This window comes from Canis aureus, chromosome 7 (genome assembly GCF_053574225.1).
Source record: "Canis aureus isolate CA01 chromosome 7, VMU_Caureus_v.1.0, whole genome shotgun sequence".
Classification (NCBI taxonomy): domain Eukaryota; kingdom Metazoa; phylum Chordata; class Mammalia; order Carnivora; family Canidae; genus Canis; species Canis aureus.
The window spans coordinates 70,618,873-70,639,689 of record NC_135617.1 but is presented as its reverse complement, the minus strand read 5'-3'; the positions used below and the strand labels follow the sequence as shown (position 1 = coordinate 70,639,689).

Here is a 20,817-nt window from a genome sequence, read left to right as displayed (position 1 = left end):
GACAATGAGAAAAATTGTCTTAAATTTCAAAAGTGATATGGAATTATTACTGAGAAAGAGAATATGACAAACTATATTTCCTATTCTGTTATATTTGCCTAAAATTCTAAATAGGTTAGTCAATAGTAGCAAAAATGCCTCTGTGTAAGACATGGTCTTGTATATAAAACAAGAAAACATAGGAGAAATTGTACACAACTATGTTTCACACAGCTTATTGTGGAAAAGGGAAACACTTTTTTTAAATATTATAAAGCAAATAAAAATGGAAAGTAAACATCAAAGTAGTCCAATGCCATATTCTTGCAAGAAGCATTTTTAGAGTATAATATAAATCTTATGCAAGTAATAACTTGAATGATACTCCACTGGTGAACAATTTCCATTTTGCATCTGGACAGTCCTTGATTATTTTCCCAACCATAAAAAGTTACTCACGTATTGACAGTCTTAGTAAATATCAATTTTTAAAGTACTTACTATGAATCAGAATTATAATCAGTATAGGTTGGATCCTACTCTAGTCCTAAGACCCCTAGTTGGTGCACCTTAAAATTCATTCACTATGAATATTAATAGCCTTTTAGAATTCTACAGCAATATGTTTCTTTAAAAAAGCTTTTATTTCATTATTACACAGAGTGGCCAGTATGAGAGTATCAGTTTTTAATCCTATTGTGTCATCTTTTTCAACTTTTAGAATGTAAATATCACATATATTAAATACTAATTCTTGGACATATTTTTGAAATAAATGACATTCTAATGACATATAGAAAAGGATGGATTGAAGTGAGCTAGGAGTTGGAATTGTGAGGTTAGAGAGTACAGCAAAATTTAAACTACATAGAAAACATCTCACCTGGGAGCATTACTGATAGAAGAGAAAAATATAGGGACACAGAGATTCTCCAAAATTAGAGTGCATGGGTGAAAATGAAAAAGGAGAATCTTTCTTCTTATTGGAAAGAAATATCTAATGAGAGAGGTTATCAAACTGAGAACTTTGGGACCATTTATAATTATGGAGTGAGAAGAAACGAGATGTCAGGTTGACCAGACCTGACAGAATAATAGATTCAACTCTTAGCTATTGCACCCTGGTGTCTGCTCTATCTTTGTGGCTCAAATACTTTTCTTAGGAACATTAGACATGTGGACTTATACACACACACACACACACACACACACAAATAATAATAGCAGTAAACAAGTAAAACTTACTATTTTGTGTCTCATTATTCATACATAAATTTGTATCTTGACCTATTTGCTGAGTCACCATTTCAGGAAGGAGTTCTTTTCAGGTCGTTCAATTGTAATCTAAAGGAAATTCCCAACTCTATTCTGAGCTGTGTTGGCAGGATTCTGAAATGTCTTTGTGTTCCTTATACAAGCACAGAAATGAGTGATTTTACCACCCAGGGCAAAATCCTGGATTAGACAGAAGCTCAGTCACATGCACCAGTAGCATGAAGGTATCTTAACACTGCTCTCTGTAGCTAGGTGGAATATGGACTTATTCCAGAAGCAAGGGTACTCTGGACTTTGGACTTTATAGACTCATAAAACATTTTAGTTGCAATTGTTCATTTAGTCATTTGAATACATGCAGTTTGTTTGTTTGTTTGTTTGTTTTTGGTCTCTGTCTAGATCTCCAGTGAATAGAAGTGGTAAGTGTGGATATCTTTTTGTTCCTGAACTTAGAGGAAAGATTAGATATTTTCATTATTTATTATGATATTATTTTCATAAATGGCCTTCATTAGTTGAAAACATTCCCTTCTAGTGTGTTAAGTGTTTTGTTTTTTAATTAGGAAAAGACATTGGATTTTGTCATTTTTTTTCTTCCTTTGAGGTGATAATGTGTTTTTTCTCATCATTCTCTTAATATCGTGTATTATATTGATTGGTTTTTGTATGTATGTAAAACCTTTCTTAAGGTTTTTCTTAAAGTTTTGAAAAGCTATTAGCCAGAATCATGGTGTAATAAGATACAATATTTTTCCTTTTTTAAAAAAGTGAATACATGTGTAGAGTTAAGAAGCTATTACACATTTATGATTTAATAAAATAATTCTAAAGGAAAAAAAAATAAGGTTTTTATCTGCCAAGTACAATATCTGGACTTCCTCAGGAACAATTGCTATTTATTTTTTCCCCTATGTATTAACAATGCTTTCTGCTTCATTGCTTGCTTCATGACTCTTTTGTTGAAAACTAGACATTTCTAGTGAAGGGGACCATAAGAGAATGGGGAAACTAAGTGCAAAAAATTAGAGAGGAAGACAAACCATGAGAGACTCCTAACTCTTGGAAACAAAGGGTTGCAAAAAGGGAGGTGGGTGGGGGGATGGGGTAACTAGGTGATGGGCATTAGGGAAGGCACATGATGAGATGAGCACTGGGTGTTACATGCTGGTAAATTGAATTTCAACAAATTTTTTAAAAAAGAAAGAAAACTAGATATTTGAAATATTGTGATGTTTCAACTCTAGAAATGTTGTTGCTGCTTGTATGTTTATTTAAAGACTTTTTTTAAAGCCTAATTCCTCAAATTTACATTTTTGTTTGTTTGCTGTAGCCATTGAAATCTCATTCAGCTTGCTTGGTCATTAGCTAATGATTGAACAGAGAACATTTTTGGCACCAAAAAGAAATCCCAGTCTTTGACAAGGAGCTGTATGTGTATATTGAGGCTGTACATGTACATTAAGTGCTCAGGCAGGCAGTTTACAGCACGCCTTGTTTTCACTTTCTGCTTGCATCAGGGTCAGCAATAAGTGAAAGATCAAGATTGTTTTCAGGTCTTTTCTGAGCATACACACAACTATACAGAGTCTCTAGCTGAGCCTACAACATAGCTGTGCAGATTCTCAGAGCCATATGGGAGCTTTTGAAAGACTATATAGGGGCAGCCCGGGGGGCTCAGTGGTTTAGCACCGCCTTCAGCCCAGCGCCTGATCCTGGGGACCTGGGATGGAGTCCCAGGTCGGGCTCCCTGCATGGAGCCTGCCTCTCCCCTCTGCCTGTGTCTCTGCCTCTCTCTCTGTGTGTCTCTCATGAATAAATAAATACAATCTAAAAAAAAAAAACAAGACTATATACATCCCATTCCTCAAACTTTATACATTGCCTTCTCCAGGTCTAGAATTAGTACTTCTCTAAGAAAGTTTGATTTGTGTTAATAAGAAGTAATAGTAAATGACCAAAATTGTACACTTTCCATTTTAATCCCATATGTAAATAATTGTAAATTATCACTACAAGAAAAGTTGAACAACCAATTACTTTTCTTCTAGTCATCAAAGAATTGAGGTTGCAGAACAAACCATACTCTCTTCGCCCCCTCATGTCCAGAAAGACATGGCTCTACAATTTTCTCAGGACTCCTATAACGAAGTACCACAAAGTACCACAAAGTCACATGAGTGACTTTACTCATTTTTTTAAAAGATTTTATTTATTCATTCATGAGAGACACAGAGAGAGGCAGACACATAGGCAGAGGGAAAACAGGTTCTCTTCGGGGAGCCTAATGCAAGAGTAAATCCCAGGACCCTGAGCTGCAACCTGAGCCAAAGGCAGACGCTCAACCACTGACCCACCCAGGTGACCCATATCTTTACTTTTCAATGGCTTTTTACCTCACAGTATTATACTATATTTAGCCCTATAGGCACAATAAAATTTTAAATTATTAGCCTGACTAGGCTGTTTTCCTACTTAAAGATAATCAAATATGAAGAAATATTCCTCAAATTTATAGATTCTTGTGATTCAAAATTCAACCAATATTCATAGCATAGTATTCAAAATCTTAACTATCTCTAAATTGGGGAACAAGGCATGGAAACATATTTCCAACACAAACACGCCCTGCACAGCCATACTTTTCCTTTTTAAGAAAAGTTTTTATCTTTATTAATTTTGTAGTAACTCTGCATTGTTATATTTCCCCAAAACATATTTTTTAAAAATTTTATTTATTCATGAGAGAGAGAGAGAGAGGCAGAGGCAGAGGCAGAGGGAGAAGCGGGCTCCATGCAGGGAGCCCGAAGTGGGACTCGATACTGGGACCTTGAGATCACACCCTGAGCTGAAAGTAGATGCTCAACCACCAAGCCACCCAGGCATCCCCCAAAACATATTTAATTAAAAGATTGTAAATCTGGCAAAGATCAAGAATTTTGCAGTAAATATCTATATACTCACAATCTAATTTCTATCGTTAACATTTAACTCCATTTGTTTATTAACTCTGCATCCTTCTATCCATTCATTTATCAATCCATTCAGTTTGACATCACTAATAAAAAACTTCAGTACTCATATAATTAACTATAATTATTGATTTGTTTTCAATTTTTTCTTTTTTTTAATAAATTTATTTTTTATTTGGTGTTCAATTTGCCAACATATAGAATAACACCCAGTGCTCATCCCATCAAGTGCCCCCGTCAGTGCCGGTCACCCAGTCACCCCCACCCCCGGCCCACCTCCCCTTCCACCACCCCTAGTTCGTTTCCCAGAGTTAGGTGTCTCTCATGTTCTGTCTCCCTCCCTGATATTTCCCACTCATTTTTTCTCCTTTCCCCTTTATTCCCTTTCACTATTTTTTATATTCCCCAAATGAATGAGACCATATAATGTTTGTCCTTCTCCGATTGACTGATTTCATTCAGCATAATACCCTCCAGTTCCATCCACGTCGAAGCACATGGTGGGTATTTGTCTTTTCTAATGGCTGAGGAATATTCCATTGTATACAATTTTTTTCTTATGATATTAAATTTGCATTTGATGACTTCGTGAGAAAAATCAGCTCTGCTCTGTAGTATCTACTGATTTCTGTGACACAAATACTTTCACCATGGTCAGCTTCAAGCTACCAATTGTGTTATCTCTGAAAGCACATAAATGATGCACATAATCAACTCTCATGTCATTTTGTAGATTTAAAAAAAATTACTTTGAGAATAACCGAGGAATGGAATTGCTGGGTTAGACTTCAGGTTTATGGATATAATTTAAAAGAAACTCCTATATCTTATTCCAAAGAACCAGTTTTTCCAAAGTTCCATTTCACACTCCCTACAAAATATATAAGATCTCGTTAGACTTTTTTTATTTTTGCCAATTTTATTCTTCCTGGTGATTGTATTCTGCTTTGAATTAACATTTCTTAGATGACTAATAAAGTTGAACATGACTTTTTGTACATGTTGGCAATTTGGATATCTTATTTTTTGAAATATCTTTTTAAAACTCAGCCGATTTTTATCAAGTCATCTGTTTTTAAATTGTGTATGCTGTAGAAATCTTTATCTTTGGATATAAGTATTTTATCAGTTATATATTTTGAAACTCTTTTCTCTCAATCTGTGGTTTGCATACTTATTTTATTTTGTGTCTTTTGATGTGCAAGAAGTTTAAATTTTTATTAAGTTTAATTTATCATTTTATCTTCTGTGATTTTATATCTGGAAATTGTTAGAATGTGTTTGCCTATTTTAAGTTATAAAGAAAGATATGTACTTATATATACTCTAAAAATGTTATGTCTTAAGCGTTTATGCTTGGATTTCTAATTGCTTTTATTCTTATGACTCTGATTTTTAAAAGTATTGTTGACTATAATATGAAGCAGAGATGAGGACTCTTATTTTTTAAAATACAGATATCTACCCAAATTTGGGGGGAACATTTTATTGAAAAGATGTTTTTTTTCCTCTGGAATGCTTTGGCTTCTTTGTCAAAATTCAAATAATTATATATGTGAGTGACAATTTCAATTAAATATATATGTTTGCTGATTCTTACATTAGTGCCACAATTTCTAGATTACTATAGCTTTATTATAAGTAATTAATTTGGATGTCTTTGGGTTTTTAAATTTATTTTAGATATTCTAGATGCTTTGCATTCCCCAAAATTTCACAGTTGGAGTATTGTAAATTTTTGTACTATACATGAAATTGCAATAAAAACTATATATCATTGGGGGGCTAGATTGACATTTAAAATATCTTGATACTGGGATACCTGGGTGGCTCAGCGGTTGAGTGTCTGCCTTTGGCTCAGGGCATGATCCTGGGATCCGGGATAGAGTTCCACATCAGGCTCCCCGTTGGGAGCCTGCTTCTCCCTCTGCCTATGTCTCTGCTTCTGTGTGTGTGTGTGTGTGTGTGTGTCTCCCATGAATAAATAAATAAAATCTTTTTTTAAAAAAATCTTGAATCTTGCAAATCATGATCTTAATATATTTATCCATGCATTTAGGTCTTCTTAATATCTCTCACCTTATTTTTGAGTTTTAAAAAAGGATTATATCAAGAGTTATAAATGGTTATATTACATACCAAAGTAAAGCATTTGTAACTTTATTATTTTTTTTAATTTTTATTTATTTATGATAGTCACACAGAGAGAGAGAGAGAGGCAGAGACACAGGCAGAGGGAGAAGCAGGCTCCATGCAACGGGAGCCCGATGTGGGATTCGATCCTGGGTCTCCGGGATCGCGCCCTGGGCCAAAGGCAGGCGCCAAACCGCTGCGCCACCCAGGGATCCCCATTTGTAACTTTATTAAGTAAATGGAACAAATTAATCATTAAGGCAAAGGCATTCTGAAAAATAAGTAGACACAAGACATATTAAGAATTTTTTTGTGTGTGTATTTTTTATTGGAGTTTGACTTGCCAACATATAGCATAACACCCAGTGCTCATCCTGTCAAGTGCCCCTGCTCAGTGCCTGTCATCCAGTCACCCCAGTCCCCCCGCTCACCTCCCTTCCACCACCCCTTGTTCATTTCCCAGAGTTAGGAGTCTCTCATGTTCTGTCACCCCCATTGATATTTCCCACTCATTTTCTCTCCTTTCCCCTTTATTCCCTTTCACTATTTTTTATATTCTCCAAAAGAATGAGACCATATAATGTTTGTCCTTCTCCGATTGACTTACTTCACTCAGCATAATACCCTCCAGGTCCATCCATTTTTTTTTTAATTTTTATTTATTTATGATAGTCACAGAGAGAGAGAGAGAGGCAGAGACACAGGCAGAGAGAGAAGCAGGCTCCATGCACCGGGAGCCCGACGTGGGATTCGATCCCAGGTCTCCAGGATCGCGCCCTGGGCCAAAGGCAGGCGCCAAACCGCTGCGCCACCCAGGGATCCCCAGGTCCATCCATTTTGAAGCAAGAGGTGGGTATGTGATGTTTCTAATGGCTGAGTAATATTCCATTGTATACATAGACCACATCTTCTTTATCCATTCATCTGTCGATGGACACTGAAGCTCCTTCCACAGTTTGGCTAGACATTGCTGCTATAAACATCGGGGTGCAGGTGTCCCAGCATTTCACTGCAGCTGTATCTTTGGGATAAATCCCCAGCTGTGCAACTGCTGGGTCGTAGGGCAGGTCTGTTTTTAACTCTTTGAGGAACCTCCACACAGTTTTCCAGAGTGGCTATAGCAGTTCACATTCCCACCAACAGTGCAAGAGGATTCCCTTCTCCACATCCTCTTCAACATTTGTGGTTTCCCGTCTTGTTAATTTTCCCCATTCTCACTGGTGTGAGGTGGTATCTCAATGTGGTTTTGATTTGTATTTCCCTGATGGCAAGGGATGCGGAGCATTTTCTCATGTGCTTGTTGGCCATGTCTGTGTTTTCCTCTGTGAGATTTCTGTTCATGTCTTTTGCCCATTTCATGATTGGATTGTTTGTTTCTTTGCTGTTGAGTTTCATAAGTTCTTTTTAGATCTTGGATACTAGCCCTTTATCTGATAGGTCATTTGCAAATATCTTCTCCCATTCTGTAGGTTGTCTTTTAGTTCTGTGGACTGTTTCTTTTGCTGTGCAGAGGCTTTTTACCTTGATTAAGTTCCAATAGTTCATTTTTGCTTTTGTTTCCCTTGCCTTCTTAGATGTATCTAGGAAGTTGTTGTACACAAGCTAACCTTGCACCTAAAGGAACTGGAGAAAGAACAGCAAATAAAACCTACACCCAGCAGAAGAAGAGAGTTAATAAAGATTCGAGTAGAACTCAATGAAATAGAGACCAGAAGAACTGTAGAACAGATCAACAAAACCAGGAGTTGGTTCTTTGAAAGAATTAATAAGATAGATTAAACCACTAGCCAGCCTTATTAAAAACAAAAGAGAAAAACGTTAATTAATAAAATCATGAATGAAGAAGGGAGATCACAACCAGTACCAAGTAAATACAAATGGTTTTAAAAATGTATTATGAATACCTATATGCCAATAAATTAGGCAATCTAGAAGAAATGAATGTATTTCTGGAAAACCACAAACTACCAAAACCGGAACAGGAAGAAATAGAAAACCTGAACAGGCTGATAACCAGGGAGGAAATTGAAGCAGTTATCAAAAACCTCCCAAGACACAAGACTCCAGGGCCAGATGGCTTCCCAGAGGAATTCTAGCAAATGTTTAAAGAAGAAACAATACCTATTCTACTAAAGCTGTTCTGAAAGTTAGAAAGGGACAGAATACATCCAAACTCATTCTATGAGGCCAGCATCACCTTAATTCCAAAGCCAGACAAAGACCCCACCAAAAAGGAGAATTATAGACCAATATCCCTGATGAACATGGATGCAAAAATTCTCAACAAGATCCTAGCCAATGGGATCCAACAATACACTAGGAAGATTATTTACCATGACCAAGTGGGATTTATCCCTGGGATGCAAGTTTGGTTCAACACTCATAAAACAATCCATGTGATTGATCACATCAACAAGAGAAAAACAAAACCATATGACCCTATCAATAAATGCAGAGAAAGCATTTGTCAAAATACAGCATCCATTCCTGATCAACACTCTTCAGAGTGTAGGGATAGAGGGAACATTCCTCAGCATCTTAAAAGCCATCTACGAAAAGAAAAGCCCACAGCAAATACCATTCTCAATGGGGAAACACTGGAGCCTTTCCCCTAAGATCAGGAACACGACAGGGATGTCCGCTCTCACCACTGCTATTCAATATGGTGCTAGAAGTCCTAGCCTCAGCAATCAGGCAACAAAAGAAATAAAAGGCATTCAAATTGGCAAAGAAGAAGTCAAACTCTCCCTCTTTGCAGACGACATGATACTGTACCTAGAAAACACAAAACACTCCATCCCAAGATTGCTAGAACTCATACAGCAATTTGTCCGTGTGGCAGGATACAAAATCAATGCCCAGAAATCAGAGGCATTTCTATACACTAACAATGAAACTGAAGAAAGAGAAGTTAAGGAGTCAATCCCATTTACAATTGCATCCAGAAGCATAAGATACCTAGGAATAAACTGAACCAAAGAGGTAAAGGTTCTATATCCTAAAAACTATAGAACACTTCTAAAAGAAATTGAGGAAGACACAAAGAGATGGAAAAATATTCCATGCTCATGGATTGGAAGAATTAATATAGTAAAAATGTCTATGCTAACTAGGGCAATGTACACGTTCAATGAATCCCTATGAAAATACCATAAATTTTCTTCAAAGAGTTGGAACAAATCATCTTAAGATTTGTGTGGAATCAGAAAAGAGCCCGAATAGCCAGGGGAATATTGAAAAAGAAAACCAGGGCCGGACGCATCACAATGCCGGATTTCAGGTTGTACTACAAAACTGTGGTCATCAAGACAGTGTGGTACTAGCACAAAAACAGACCCATACATCAATGGGACAAAATAGAGAACCCAGAAATGGGCCCTCAACTCTATGGTCAGTCATTATTCCACAAAGCAGGGCAGACTATCCACTGGAAAAAGGACAATCTCTTCAATAAATGGTGCTGGGAAAATTGGACATCCACATGCAGAAGAATGAAACTGGACCATTCTCTTACACCATACACAAGGATAAACTCAAAATGGGTGAAATACCTAAATATGAGACAAGAATCCACCAAAATCCTTAGAGGAGAACACAGGCAACACCCTTTGGGAACTTGGCCATATTAAGAATTCAATTCACTAGGAATGAACACAGTTCTGAACTTCTATGTGTCAAATATTAAAATTAACATATATGACTACAGTTGAAAGAATGCAAAATTTATAAAACCAGGATCACTGTAATGGGTTTTATTAAAATTTACTCTATATTTATAAATTTAGTAGATATTATTTAATTGAAGATGTAGGAAGATTCCAATAAAAAATATAACAAGTTAGATATTGTAATTTCATTGATTTAGGTTACATCTAAAATAACATTCTTAGATTTTTGAGTTTTGGCCGATATATACAACTCTGTTTCTACAAACCCAAAAAGGAAGAGAATTTTTATCATTCCAGATAGCTTCCTTATGCCCCTTTCCAGTCCACTCCTCTACCCTGAAGCAAATATTGTTTTGATTTCATTCACCATAACTGTTTAATTTTAAATCTACCAGAAAATTGTTTTTTTTTATTGGTATTATTTCATTATGTTAATATATGACAAATGTTTATCCATTTACCTAATGACATTTATGTTATTTCTAGTGTTTGACCTTTATGAGTAATTCTGCCCTAACACTGTTGTACAGCTCTTTTGTGGGTATTTGTTTATATTTTGCTTGGGTAAATATCATGAGTGAAATTACTACCTCATAGCAGAGAAAAAAGCTTAAATTTGTAAGACATTGGCAAATTGACTTCCAACTGGTTGCACCATTTTATATCCCCACCATTGGTGTTTGAATTTATCATAGTACAATGTAAAAACCAGGGAATTACCATGGATACCACCCCTCACATCTTATTCAGATTTCACCAGTTTCACCTGCACTTGTATTCGTGTGTGTAGTTCCATGCAATTTTATCACGTGTGTGAATTCATATAACCAACAGCTCAATCACAACACAGAGCTTTTGCATCACTACAATGGTTTCCCTCATGGTACCCCTTTAAAGCCATACTATATTTTCATGTTCATTCTTTTCCCAGCTCCTAACTCCTGGCAATAGGTAAACTGTTCTCCATCTTTATGATATAACCGTTTTGAGAATAAGTTTTTCTGAGCATGCATATTGAGAAAGGTGAAGAATTTGGACCATTAGTGAAATTACCATACAACTCAGGAATACAGCACATTAGAAAGTGACAACTACTGAGGGAAAAGAAAATATTAGCAATAGGTGGGGACTATTGACAGCTGCAAGAGAGAATGGGGTTAAATTTGAGTGGGTCAAACAGGGCTTTGAGAGAAGATAATACCTGAGTAAGAATAGGAGAGGTCAGGGAGTTATCTAAGTGGATTTCTGGAAGAAGAAATTTCCAGTCAGAGGAAACAACTACAACAAAGTCTGTAAGATAGGAACATGCCTGCTGTTTTTAAGGAATGGAAAGAGGCTGATTTGACTGGTGTAAAGGAGCCAGGAGTATAATAATTGAAGAAAAGGTCAGAAAAGTAACAAATCATATAACATGCACATAATATTATACCAACATTATTAGATATAAGAATATATTTAAGAACCAATGCATTTCTTTAGAACCAAAATATACAGAACATACAATTTAAAAAGGTATGTAATTCACATTATCATCAGCATCATAAAATACTTAGGAATAGTATTCTTATATATTTTGGTAAACTCATTAAAAAATAAAATAATAAACTCATTAAAAATAATTAATAAACTCATTAATGCCAATAATTTGTGGAATTTTTTGTAGTTGCTAAATATACAATTATTTCACTTGAATAAATACTAAGAAAAAGGCTCAAAACTTCAGTATGTTTAAGTTCAAAATTTATGTTTAAAATACCTATTATTAAAAGAGATATAAATGGCCACAAAATTGTTCTATGAGTTCAGTGAAATCTCAAACAAAACTTAAACATAAAATTTCTGCTTTGGATCAAGAAAGAGTAACAGGGGTTTCAAACAACAACAAAACGGAATAAAATATATGAAACAATGATTATTGAGACATTGGGCATCAGACATCAAAGGACAATGATAACTGAGAGATGGAAAACAAGTGAGGAAGGCCCTACAATTGTCCCAGCTGACTTCCTAGAGAGTTTCCAGGAACCCCAGAAGAATCTACCTTTCTTTCTGACTTGTAGATCAATTTAGGAATTCAGGGAAACCAAAGTGGCTAGGGTTTGCAAAGTGCCAGAGAAGAAATAACTGTACAAGCAGAGGGAAAGAATATCACAGAGATCTATAGAGTGCTCCCCTTAAGTCTCCATGTGAGCACTGAACAGTGTATATAGATGAAACTACCCAAGGTTGGAGAAGGAATCACCTGGGAAGAATTGGGGGAACAGTCAATGGAATCCACACAAGGTCCAGAATAGTCCTAGTTTCCAACAGTTAAAGTGAAAAACCTCACAACTCAAGACATCAGGTAGAGTACTGAGGACAATTTTACTTTAGTAGTGGGGAGAATTTAGCTCTACACTAAAAATAGTTTCAGATTCTGCCTAACAATCCTAAAACAATACCCAAAAGGATCAAATCATACCAAGAAACTGTGTTTTAGAACAAACCTCAAAACTACTTATGGAATGCAAAAATATCTATCATCTAATAAGGGAAATTCCCAGTGTTTGACATCCAATTGAAAATTACCAGCCATGCAAAGAAACAAGAAAATATGACCCAGAAATAGGAGAAAATTCAATCAGTAGACAAGTATAACCAGAAATGACATAAATGAGAGAGTTAGTAGATACATTAAAAATAAATATAACTATATTTCATATGTTCAACAAGCTAGAGGAAAGATTGACCATGTTAAGTAGAAACATGGAAAGTATATGTTAAAAGACTCAAATCAAAATTCTAGACAGGATAACTAAAATGTTTGGCATGAAAACTATACTAGATAGGATTAGCTGCAGGTTAGGCATTGCAGAAGAAAAGATTAGTGAGTTCAAAGACAGAATCAATCCAAAATGAGATACTGAGAAGATAGGAAGTTGGGGAAAAAAATAAAGAATGCATCAGTGAGCTGTGATATAATTCAAATGGTCCAGAATGTCTGATTTGAAGAAATAATGTCCCAAATTTTTCTCAAATTTGATGCAAAACAAATCCAAAGATTTGTATCTCTACCAATACTAAAAACAAAGAAAACTAAACCAAATCACATCAAAAGCAAATTTCTCAAAACCAATGACAAAAAAAAAAAAAAAAAATCTTAGAGGCCAGAGAAAAAAGTAACATTATATAAAGTGGAATGAATATAAAAATGGAAGCAGATTTCTTACTTAAAATAGTGTAAACCAGGTATGAGAGGAATAATATTTTTAAAGTATGAAAAGAAAAAAAATCATTGCCATCTTAAGGTTTATGTGATTTCAAGAAATACCAAGTAACTAAAACAATCTTGAAAAAAAATAACAGGGGAGGAGCAAGACGGCGGAAGAGTAGGGTCCCCAAATCACCTGTCTCCACCAAATTACCTAGAAAACCTTCCAATCATCCTGAAAATCTATGAATTCGGCCTGAGAATTAAAGAGAGAACACCTGGAATGCTACAGTGAGAAGAGTTCGCGCTTCTATCAAGGTAGGAAGATGGGGAAAAAGAAATAAAGAAACAAAAGCCTCCAAGGGGGAGGGGCCCCGCGAGGAGCCGGGCTGAGGCCGGGGCGAGTGTCCCCAGGACAGGAGAGCCCCGTCCCGGAGGAGCAGGAGCTGCACCGACCTTCCCGGGCGGAAAGGGGCTCGTGGGGAGGTGGAGCAGGATCCAGGAGGGCGGGGATGCCCTCGGGTTCCCCGGGACAGAAACAGAGCAACTGCGCGCCCAGGAGAGTGCGCCGAGCTCCCTAAGGGCTGCAGCGCGCACGGCGGGACCCGGCGGGACCCGGAGCAGCTCGGAGGGGTTCGGGCGGCGGCTCCGCGGAGGGGGCTGCGGGGCGGGAGCAGCTCGGAGGGGCTCGGGCAGAGGAAGAGGCTCCGTGCGGAGGGGGCTGCGCGGTTCCAGGAGCAGCTCGGTGGGGCTCGGGTGGCAGCTCCGCGGAGGGGGCTGCGGGGCGGGAGCGCGAATCCACCAGCGCAGGCTCCGGAGCACAGGGCGCCGGGACACAGCCCAGGATCCGGCCTCCCCCGGGACAGGCAGAGGCCGGGAGGGCCCAGGACCCCAAGGACGCTCCTGCCCCGAGCTGAGCAGATCAGCGGCCCCGCCCCGGAGCCTCCAGGCCCTGCAGACGGAGTTCCTGCCGGAGCTGAATCCAGGTTTCCAGAGCTGCCCCGCCACTGGGGCTGTTCCTCCTGCGGCCTCACGGGGTAAACAACCCCCACTGAGCCCTGCACCAGGCAGGGGCACAGCAGCTCCCCCAACTGCTAACACCTGAAAATCAGCACAACAGGCCCCTCCCCCAGAAGACCAGCTAGACGGACAACCTCCAGGAGAAGCCAAGGGACTTAAAGTACACAGAATCAGAAGATACTCCCCGGTGGTTCTTTTGTTTTGTTTTGTTTTGTTTGTTTTTTTTTGTTTTTGTTTTGTTTTGTTTTGTTTTGTTTTGCTTTTTGATTTGTTTCCTTCCCCACCCCCTTTTTTTTCTCCTTTCTTTTTCTTTCTCTTTTTCTTCTCTCTTTTTTTTTTCGTTTTTTTTCTTCCCTTTTTTTTCTCTTTCTCTTTTCTTTCCTTCTTTCTCTCCTCTCTTTTTCTCTTTTTCCCAATACAACTTGCTTTTGGCCACTCTGCACTGAGCAAAATGACTAGAAGGAAAACCTCACCTCAAAAGAAACAATCAGAAACAGTCCTCTCTCCCACAGAGTTACAAAATCTGGATTACAATTCAATGTCTGAAAGCCAATTCAGAAGCACTATTATACAGCTACTGGTGGCTCTAGAAAAAAGTATAAAGGACTCAAGAGACTTCATGACTGCAGAATTTAGAGCTAATCAGGCAGAAATTAAAAATCAATTGAATGAGATGCAATCCAAACTAGAAGTCCTAACGACGAGGGTTAACGAGGTGGAAGAACGAGTGAGTGACATAGAAGACAAGTTGATAGCAAAGAGGGAAACTGAGGAAAAAAGAGACAAACAATTAAAAGACCATGAGGATAGATTAAGGGAAATAAACAACTGCCTGAGAAAGAAAAACCTACGTTTAATTGGGGTTCCCGAGGGCGCCAAAAGGGCCAGAGGGCCAGAATATGTATTTGAACAAATTCTAGCTGAAAACTTTCCTAATCTGGGAAGGGAAACAGGCATTCAGATCTAGGAAATAGAGAGATCCCCCCCCTAAAATCAATAAAAACCGTTCAACACCTCGACATTTAATAGTGAAGCTTGCAAATTCCAAAGATAAAGAGAAGATCCTTAAAGCAGCAAGAGACAAGAAATCCTGACTTTTATGGGGAGGAATATCAGGGTAACAGCAGACCTCTCCACAGAGACCTGGCAGGCCAGAAAGGGCTGGCAGGATATATTCAGGGTCCTAAATGAGAAGAACATGCAACCAAGAATACTTTATCCAGCAAGGCTCTCATTCAAAATGGAAGGAGAGATAAACAACTTCCAAGACAGGAAGGAACTGAAAGAATATGTGACCTCCAAACCAGCTCTGCAAGAAATTTTAAGGGGGACTCTTAATATTCCCCTTTAAGAAGAAGTTCAGTGGAACAGTCCACAAAAACAAGGACTGAATAGATATCATGATGACACTAAACTCATATCTCTCAATAGTAACTCTGAATGTGAACGGGCTTAATGACCCCATCAAAAGGCGCAGGGTTTCAGACTGGATAAAAAAGCAGGACCCATCTATTTGCTGTCTACAAGAGACTCATTTTAGACAGAAGGACACCTACAGCCTGAAAATAAAAGGTTGGAGAACCATTTACCATTCGAATGGTCCTCAAAAGAAAGCAGGGGTAGCCATCCTTATATCAGATAAACTAAAATTTACCCCAAAGACTGTAGTGAGAGATGAAGAGGGACACTATATCATACTTAAAGGATCTATTCAACAAGAGGACTTAACAATCCTCAATATATATGCCCCGAATGTGGGAGCTGACAAATATATCAATCAATTATTAACCAAAGTGAAGAAATACTTAGATAATAATACACTTATACTTGGTGACTTCAATCTAGCTCTTTCTATACTCGATAGGTCTTCTAAGCACAACATCTCCAAAGAAACGAGAGCTTTAAATGATACACTGGACCAGATGGATTTCACAGATATCTACAGAACTTTACATCCAAACTCAACTGAATACACATTCTTCTCAAGCGCACATGGAACTTTCTCCAGAATAGACCACATATTGGGTCACAAATCGGGTCTGAACCGATACCAAAAGATTGGGATTGTCCCCTGCATATTCTCAGACCATAATGCCTTGAAATTAGAACTAAATCACAACAAGAAGTTTGGAAGGACCTCAAACACGTGGAGGTGAAGGACCATCCTGCTAAAAGATAAAAGGGTCAACCAGGAAATTAAGGAAGAATTAAAAAGATTCATGGAAACTAATGAGAATGAAGATACAACCGTTCAAAATCTTTGGGATGCAGCAAAAGCAGTCCTAAGGGGGAAATACATCGCAATACAAGCATCCATTCAAAAACTGGAAAGAACTAAAATACAAAAGCTAACCTTACACATAAAGGAGCTACAGAAAAAACAGCAAATAGATCCTACACCCAAGAGAAGAAGGGAGTTAATAAAGATTCGAGCAGAACTCAACGAAATCGAGACCAGAAGAACTGTGGAACAGATCAACAAAACCAGGAATTGGTTCTTTGAAAGAATTAACAAGATAGATAAACCATTAGCCAGCCTTATTAAAAAGAAGAGAGAGAAGACTCAAATTACTAAAATCATGAATGAGAAAGGAGAGATCACTACCAACACCAAGGAAATACAAACGATTTTAAAAACATATTATGAACAGCTATACGCCAATAAATTAGGTAATCTAGAAGAAATGGACACATTCCTGAAAAGCCACAAACTACCAAAACTGGAACAGGAAGAAATAGAAAACCTGAACAGGCCAATAACCAGGGAGGAAATTGAAGCAGTCATCAAAAACCTCCCAAGACACAAGAGTCCAGGGCCAGATGGCTTCCCAGGGGAATTTTATCAAACGTTTAAAGAAGAAACCATACCTATTCTCCTAAAGCTGTTTGGAAAGATAGAAAGAGATGGAATACTTCCAAATTCGTTCTATGAGGCCAGCATCACCTTAATTCCAAAACCAGACAAAGACCCCACCAAAAAGGAGAATTACAGACCAATATCCCTGATGAACATGGATGCAAAAATTCTCAACAAGATACTGGCCAATAGGATCCAACAGTACATTAAAAAAATTATTCACCATGATCAAGTAGGATTTATCCCTGGGACACAAGGCTGGTTCAACACCCACAAAACAATCAATGTGATTCATCATATCAGCAAGAGAAAAATCAAGAACCATATGATCCTCTCATTGGATGCAGAGAAAGCATTTGACAAAATACAGCATCCATTCCTGATCAAAACTCTTCAGAGTGTAGGGATAGAGGGAACATTCCTCGACATCTTAAAAGCCATCTATGAAAAGCCCACAGCAAATATCATTCTCAATGGGGAAGCACTGGGAGCCTTTCCCCTAAGATCAGGAACAAGACAGGGATGTCCACTCTCACCACTGCTGTTCAACATAGTACTGGAAGTCCTAGCCTCAGCAATCAGACAACAAAAAGACATTAAAGGCATTCAAATTGGCAAAGAAGAAGTCAAACTCTCCCTCTTCGCCGATGACATGATACTCTACATAGAAAACCCAAAAGTCTCCATCCCAAGATTGCTAGAACTCATACAGCAATTCGATAGCGTGGCAGGATACAAAATCAATGCCCAGAAGTCAGTGGCATTTCTATACACTAACAATGAGACTGAAGAAAGAGAAATTAAGGAGTCAATCCCATTTACAATTGCACCCAAAAGCATAAGATACCTAGGAATAAACCTCACCAAAGATGTAAAGGATCTATACCCTCAAAACTATAGAACACTTCTGAAAGAAATTGAGGAAGACACAAAGAGATGGAAAAATATTCCATGCTCATGGATTGGCAGAATTAATATTGTGAAAATGTCAATGTTACCCAGGGCAATATACACGTTTAATGCAATCCCTATCAAAATACCATGGACTTTCTTCAGAGAGTTAGAACAAATTATTTTAAGATTTGTGTGGAATCAGAAAAGACCCCGAATAGCCAGGGGAATTTTAAAAAAGAAAACCATATCTGGGGGCATCACAATGCCAGATTTCAGGTTGTACTTCAAAGCTGTGGTCATCAAGACAGTGTGGTACTGGCACAAAAACAGACACATAGATCAATGGAACAGAATAGAGAATCCAGAAGTGGACCCTGAACTTTATGGTCAACTAATATTCGATAAAGGAGGAAAGACTATCCATTGGAAGAAAGACAGTCTCTTCAATAAATGGTGCTGGGAAAATTGGACATCCACATGCAGAAGAATGAAACTAGACCACTCTCTTTCACCATACACAAAGATAAACTCAAAATGGATGAAAGATCTAAATGTGAGACAAGATTCCATCAAAATCCTAGAGAAGAACACAGGCAACACCCTTTTTGAATCGGCCATAGTAACTTCTTGCAAGATACATCCACGAAGGCAAAAGAAACAAAAGCAAAAATGAACTATTGGGACTTCATCAAGATAAGAAGCTTTTGCACAGCAAAGGATACAGTCAACAAAACTCAAAGACAACCTACAGAATGGGAGAAGATATTTGCAAATGACATATCAGATAAAGGGCTAGTTTCCAAGATCTATAAAGAACTTATTAAACTCAACACCAAAGAAACAAACAATCCAATCATGAAATGGGCAAAAGACATGAACAGAAATCTCACAGAGGAAGACATAGACATGGCCAACATGCATATGAGAAAATGCTCTGCATCACTTGCCATCAGGGAAATACAAATCAAAACCACAATGAGATACCACCTCACACCAGTGAGAATGGGGAAAATTAACAAGGCAGGAAACAACAAATGTTGGAGAGGATGTGGAGAATAGGGAACCCTCATACACTGTTGGTGGGAATGTGAACTGGTGCAGCCACTCTGGAAAACTGTGTGGAGGTTCCTCAAACAGTTAAAAATATACCTGCCCTACGACCCAGCAATTGCACTGCTGGGGATTTACCCCAAAGATACAGATGCAGTGAAACGCCGGGACACCTGCACCCCGATGTTTATAGCAGCAATGGCCACGATAGCCCAACTGTGGAAGGAGCCTGGTGTCCAACGAAAGATGAATGGATAAAGAAGATGTGGTTTATGTATACAATGGAATATTACTCAGCTATTAGAAATGACAAATACTCACCATTTGCTTCAACGTGGATGGAACTGGAGGGTATTATGCTGAGTGAAGTAAGCCAGTCGGAGAAGGACAAACATTATATGTTCTCATTCATTTGGGGAGTATAAATAATAGCGAAAGGGAATATAAGGGAAGGGGGAAGAAATGTGTGGGAAATATCAGAAAGGGAGACAGAACGTAAAGACTGCTAACTCTGGGAAACGAACTAGGGGTGTTGGAAGGGGAGGAGGGCGGGGGGTGGGAGTGAATGGGTGACGGGCACTGGGGGTTATTCTGTATGTTAGTAAATTGAACACCAATAAAAAATAAATAAATAAATAAATAAATAAATAAATAAATAAATAAATAAATAAAAAGAAAAAAAATAACAAAGATACTGTGTCTGGCTCCCACTCTCACAGACATTGCAGTGCAATGAGCTCCAGAGAGACAGTTCCAGGGCAAGTGAGAGCCAGATGGCACTGGGCAGTTCTATTCCTCACTGAGACAATAATTAAACACGTGCAGAGGAGATCCTAAGAAGCTGAGAGGATGATGTCATCATACACATTCTTTGTCCAAACTTGCCAGGAGGAGCACAAGAAGCACCTAGATACTTCAGTCAACTTCTCAGAGTTTTTAAAGAAGTGCTCAGAGAAGTGGAGATCATGTCTGCTAAAGAGAAAGGAAAATTTGAAGACATGGCAAAGGCAGATAAGCCCCATTATGAAAGAGAAATTAAAACTTATATCTCCTCTAAAGGAGAAACAAAAAGGAAGTTCAAGGATCCCAATTCAGTCAAGAGGCCTCCCTCAGCCTTTTTCCTGTTCCTGTTTTTTTTTCTGAGTATCACTCAAATATCAAAGGACATCCTGATCTATTCATTGGTAATGATGCAAAGAAACTGTGAGAGATGTGGAATAGCACTGCTGCAGATGACAAGCAGTCTTATAAAAGGAACTGCTAAGCTGTTAATTGCTAACTGCTAAGGAAAAATACTAAAAGGATATTGTTGCATAGCAAGCTAAAGGAAAGCCTGATGCAGCAAAAAAGGAAGTCATCAAGGCTGTATAAAGCAAGAAAAAGAAGGAAGAGGATACAGAGTGGCATTCAGTTAACAGAACAATTATTTAATATAAGTTGCATCAGAGACAACTGATGATGGAAACGACTATCTCATATATAATTAATTTGTGCTGTGTACCAACAAGAACCTGGCTTGAATTTCCATGCCAATTTACAACCCCCATACTGTACCAGACAAGGTTAGTGACTACTAAAATATCACAGGACAGAGCTCTCTAAAGACACATTTGGTAGTGTGTTAACGGCAAAAAGACACTGTACAGTTTAAAAACATATCTTACACAGCCTTAAATTTCTAAATAAATACAATTTTTAATATAAAAAAACTCACAAAGATGGTGGATTCACACTTCATAATTTAAAATCTCAGCACAGAGCCATAGTAATCAAAACAGAGTG

General features: G+C 38.0%; 1 protein-coding gene and 1 pseudogene across 1 annotated transcript in view; one reads left to right on the top strand and one right to left on the bottom strand.

Annotated features, from left to right (window-relative positions):
* The window catches only part of LOC144316908 (butyrophilin subfamily 1 member A1-like), a 73,841-nt gene extending 72,479 nt beyond the window's left edge, over window positions 1-1,362 (bottom strand). Inside the window, exon 1 of the mRNA XM_077902659.1 lies at window positions 1,225-1,362. Coding sequence (XP_077758785.1) covers window positions 1,225-1,285 — 61 coding nt within the window. The 5' untranslated portion in view covers window positions 1,286-1,362. The remainder of the gene's footprint in view (window positions 1-1,224) is intronic.
* Window positions 1,363-19,767: 18,405 nt separating this feature from the next.
* Window positions 19,768-20,406, top strand: LOC144316734 (high mobility group protein B1-like 1 pseudogene; annotated as a pseudogene).
* The last annotated feature ends 411 nt before the right edge of the window (window positions 20,407-20,817 follow it).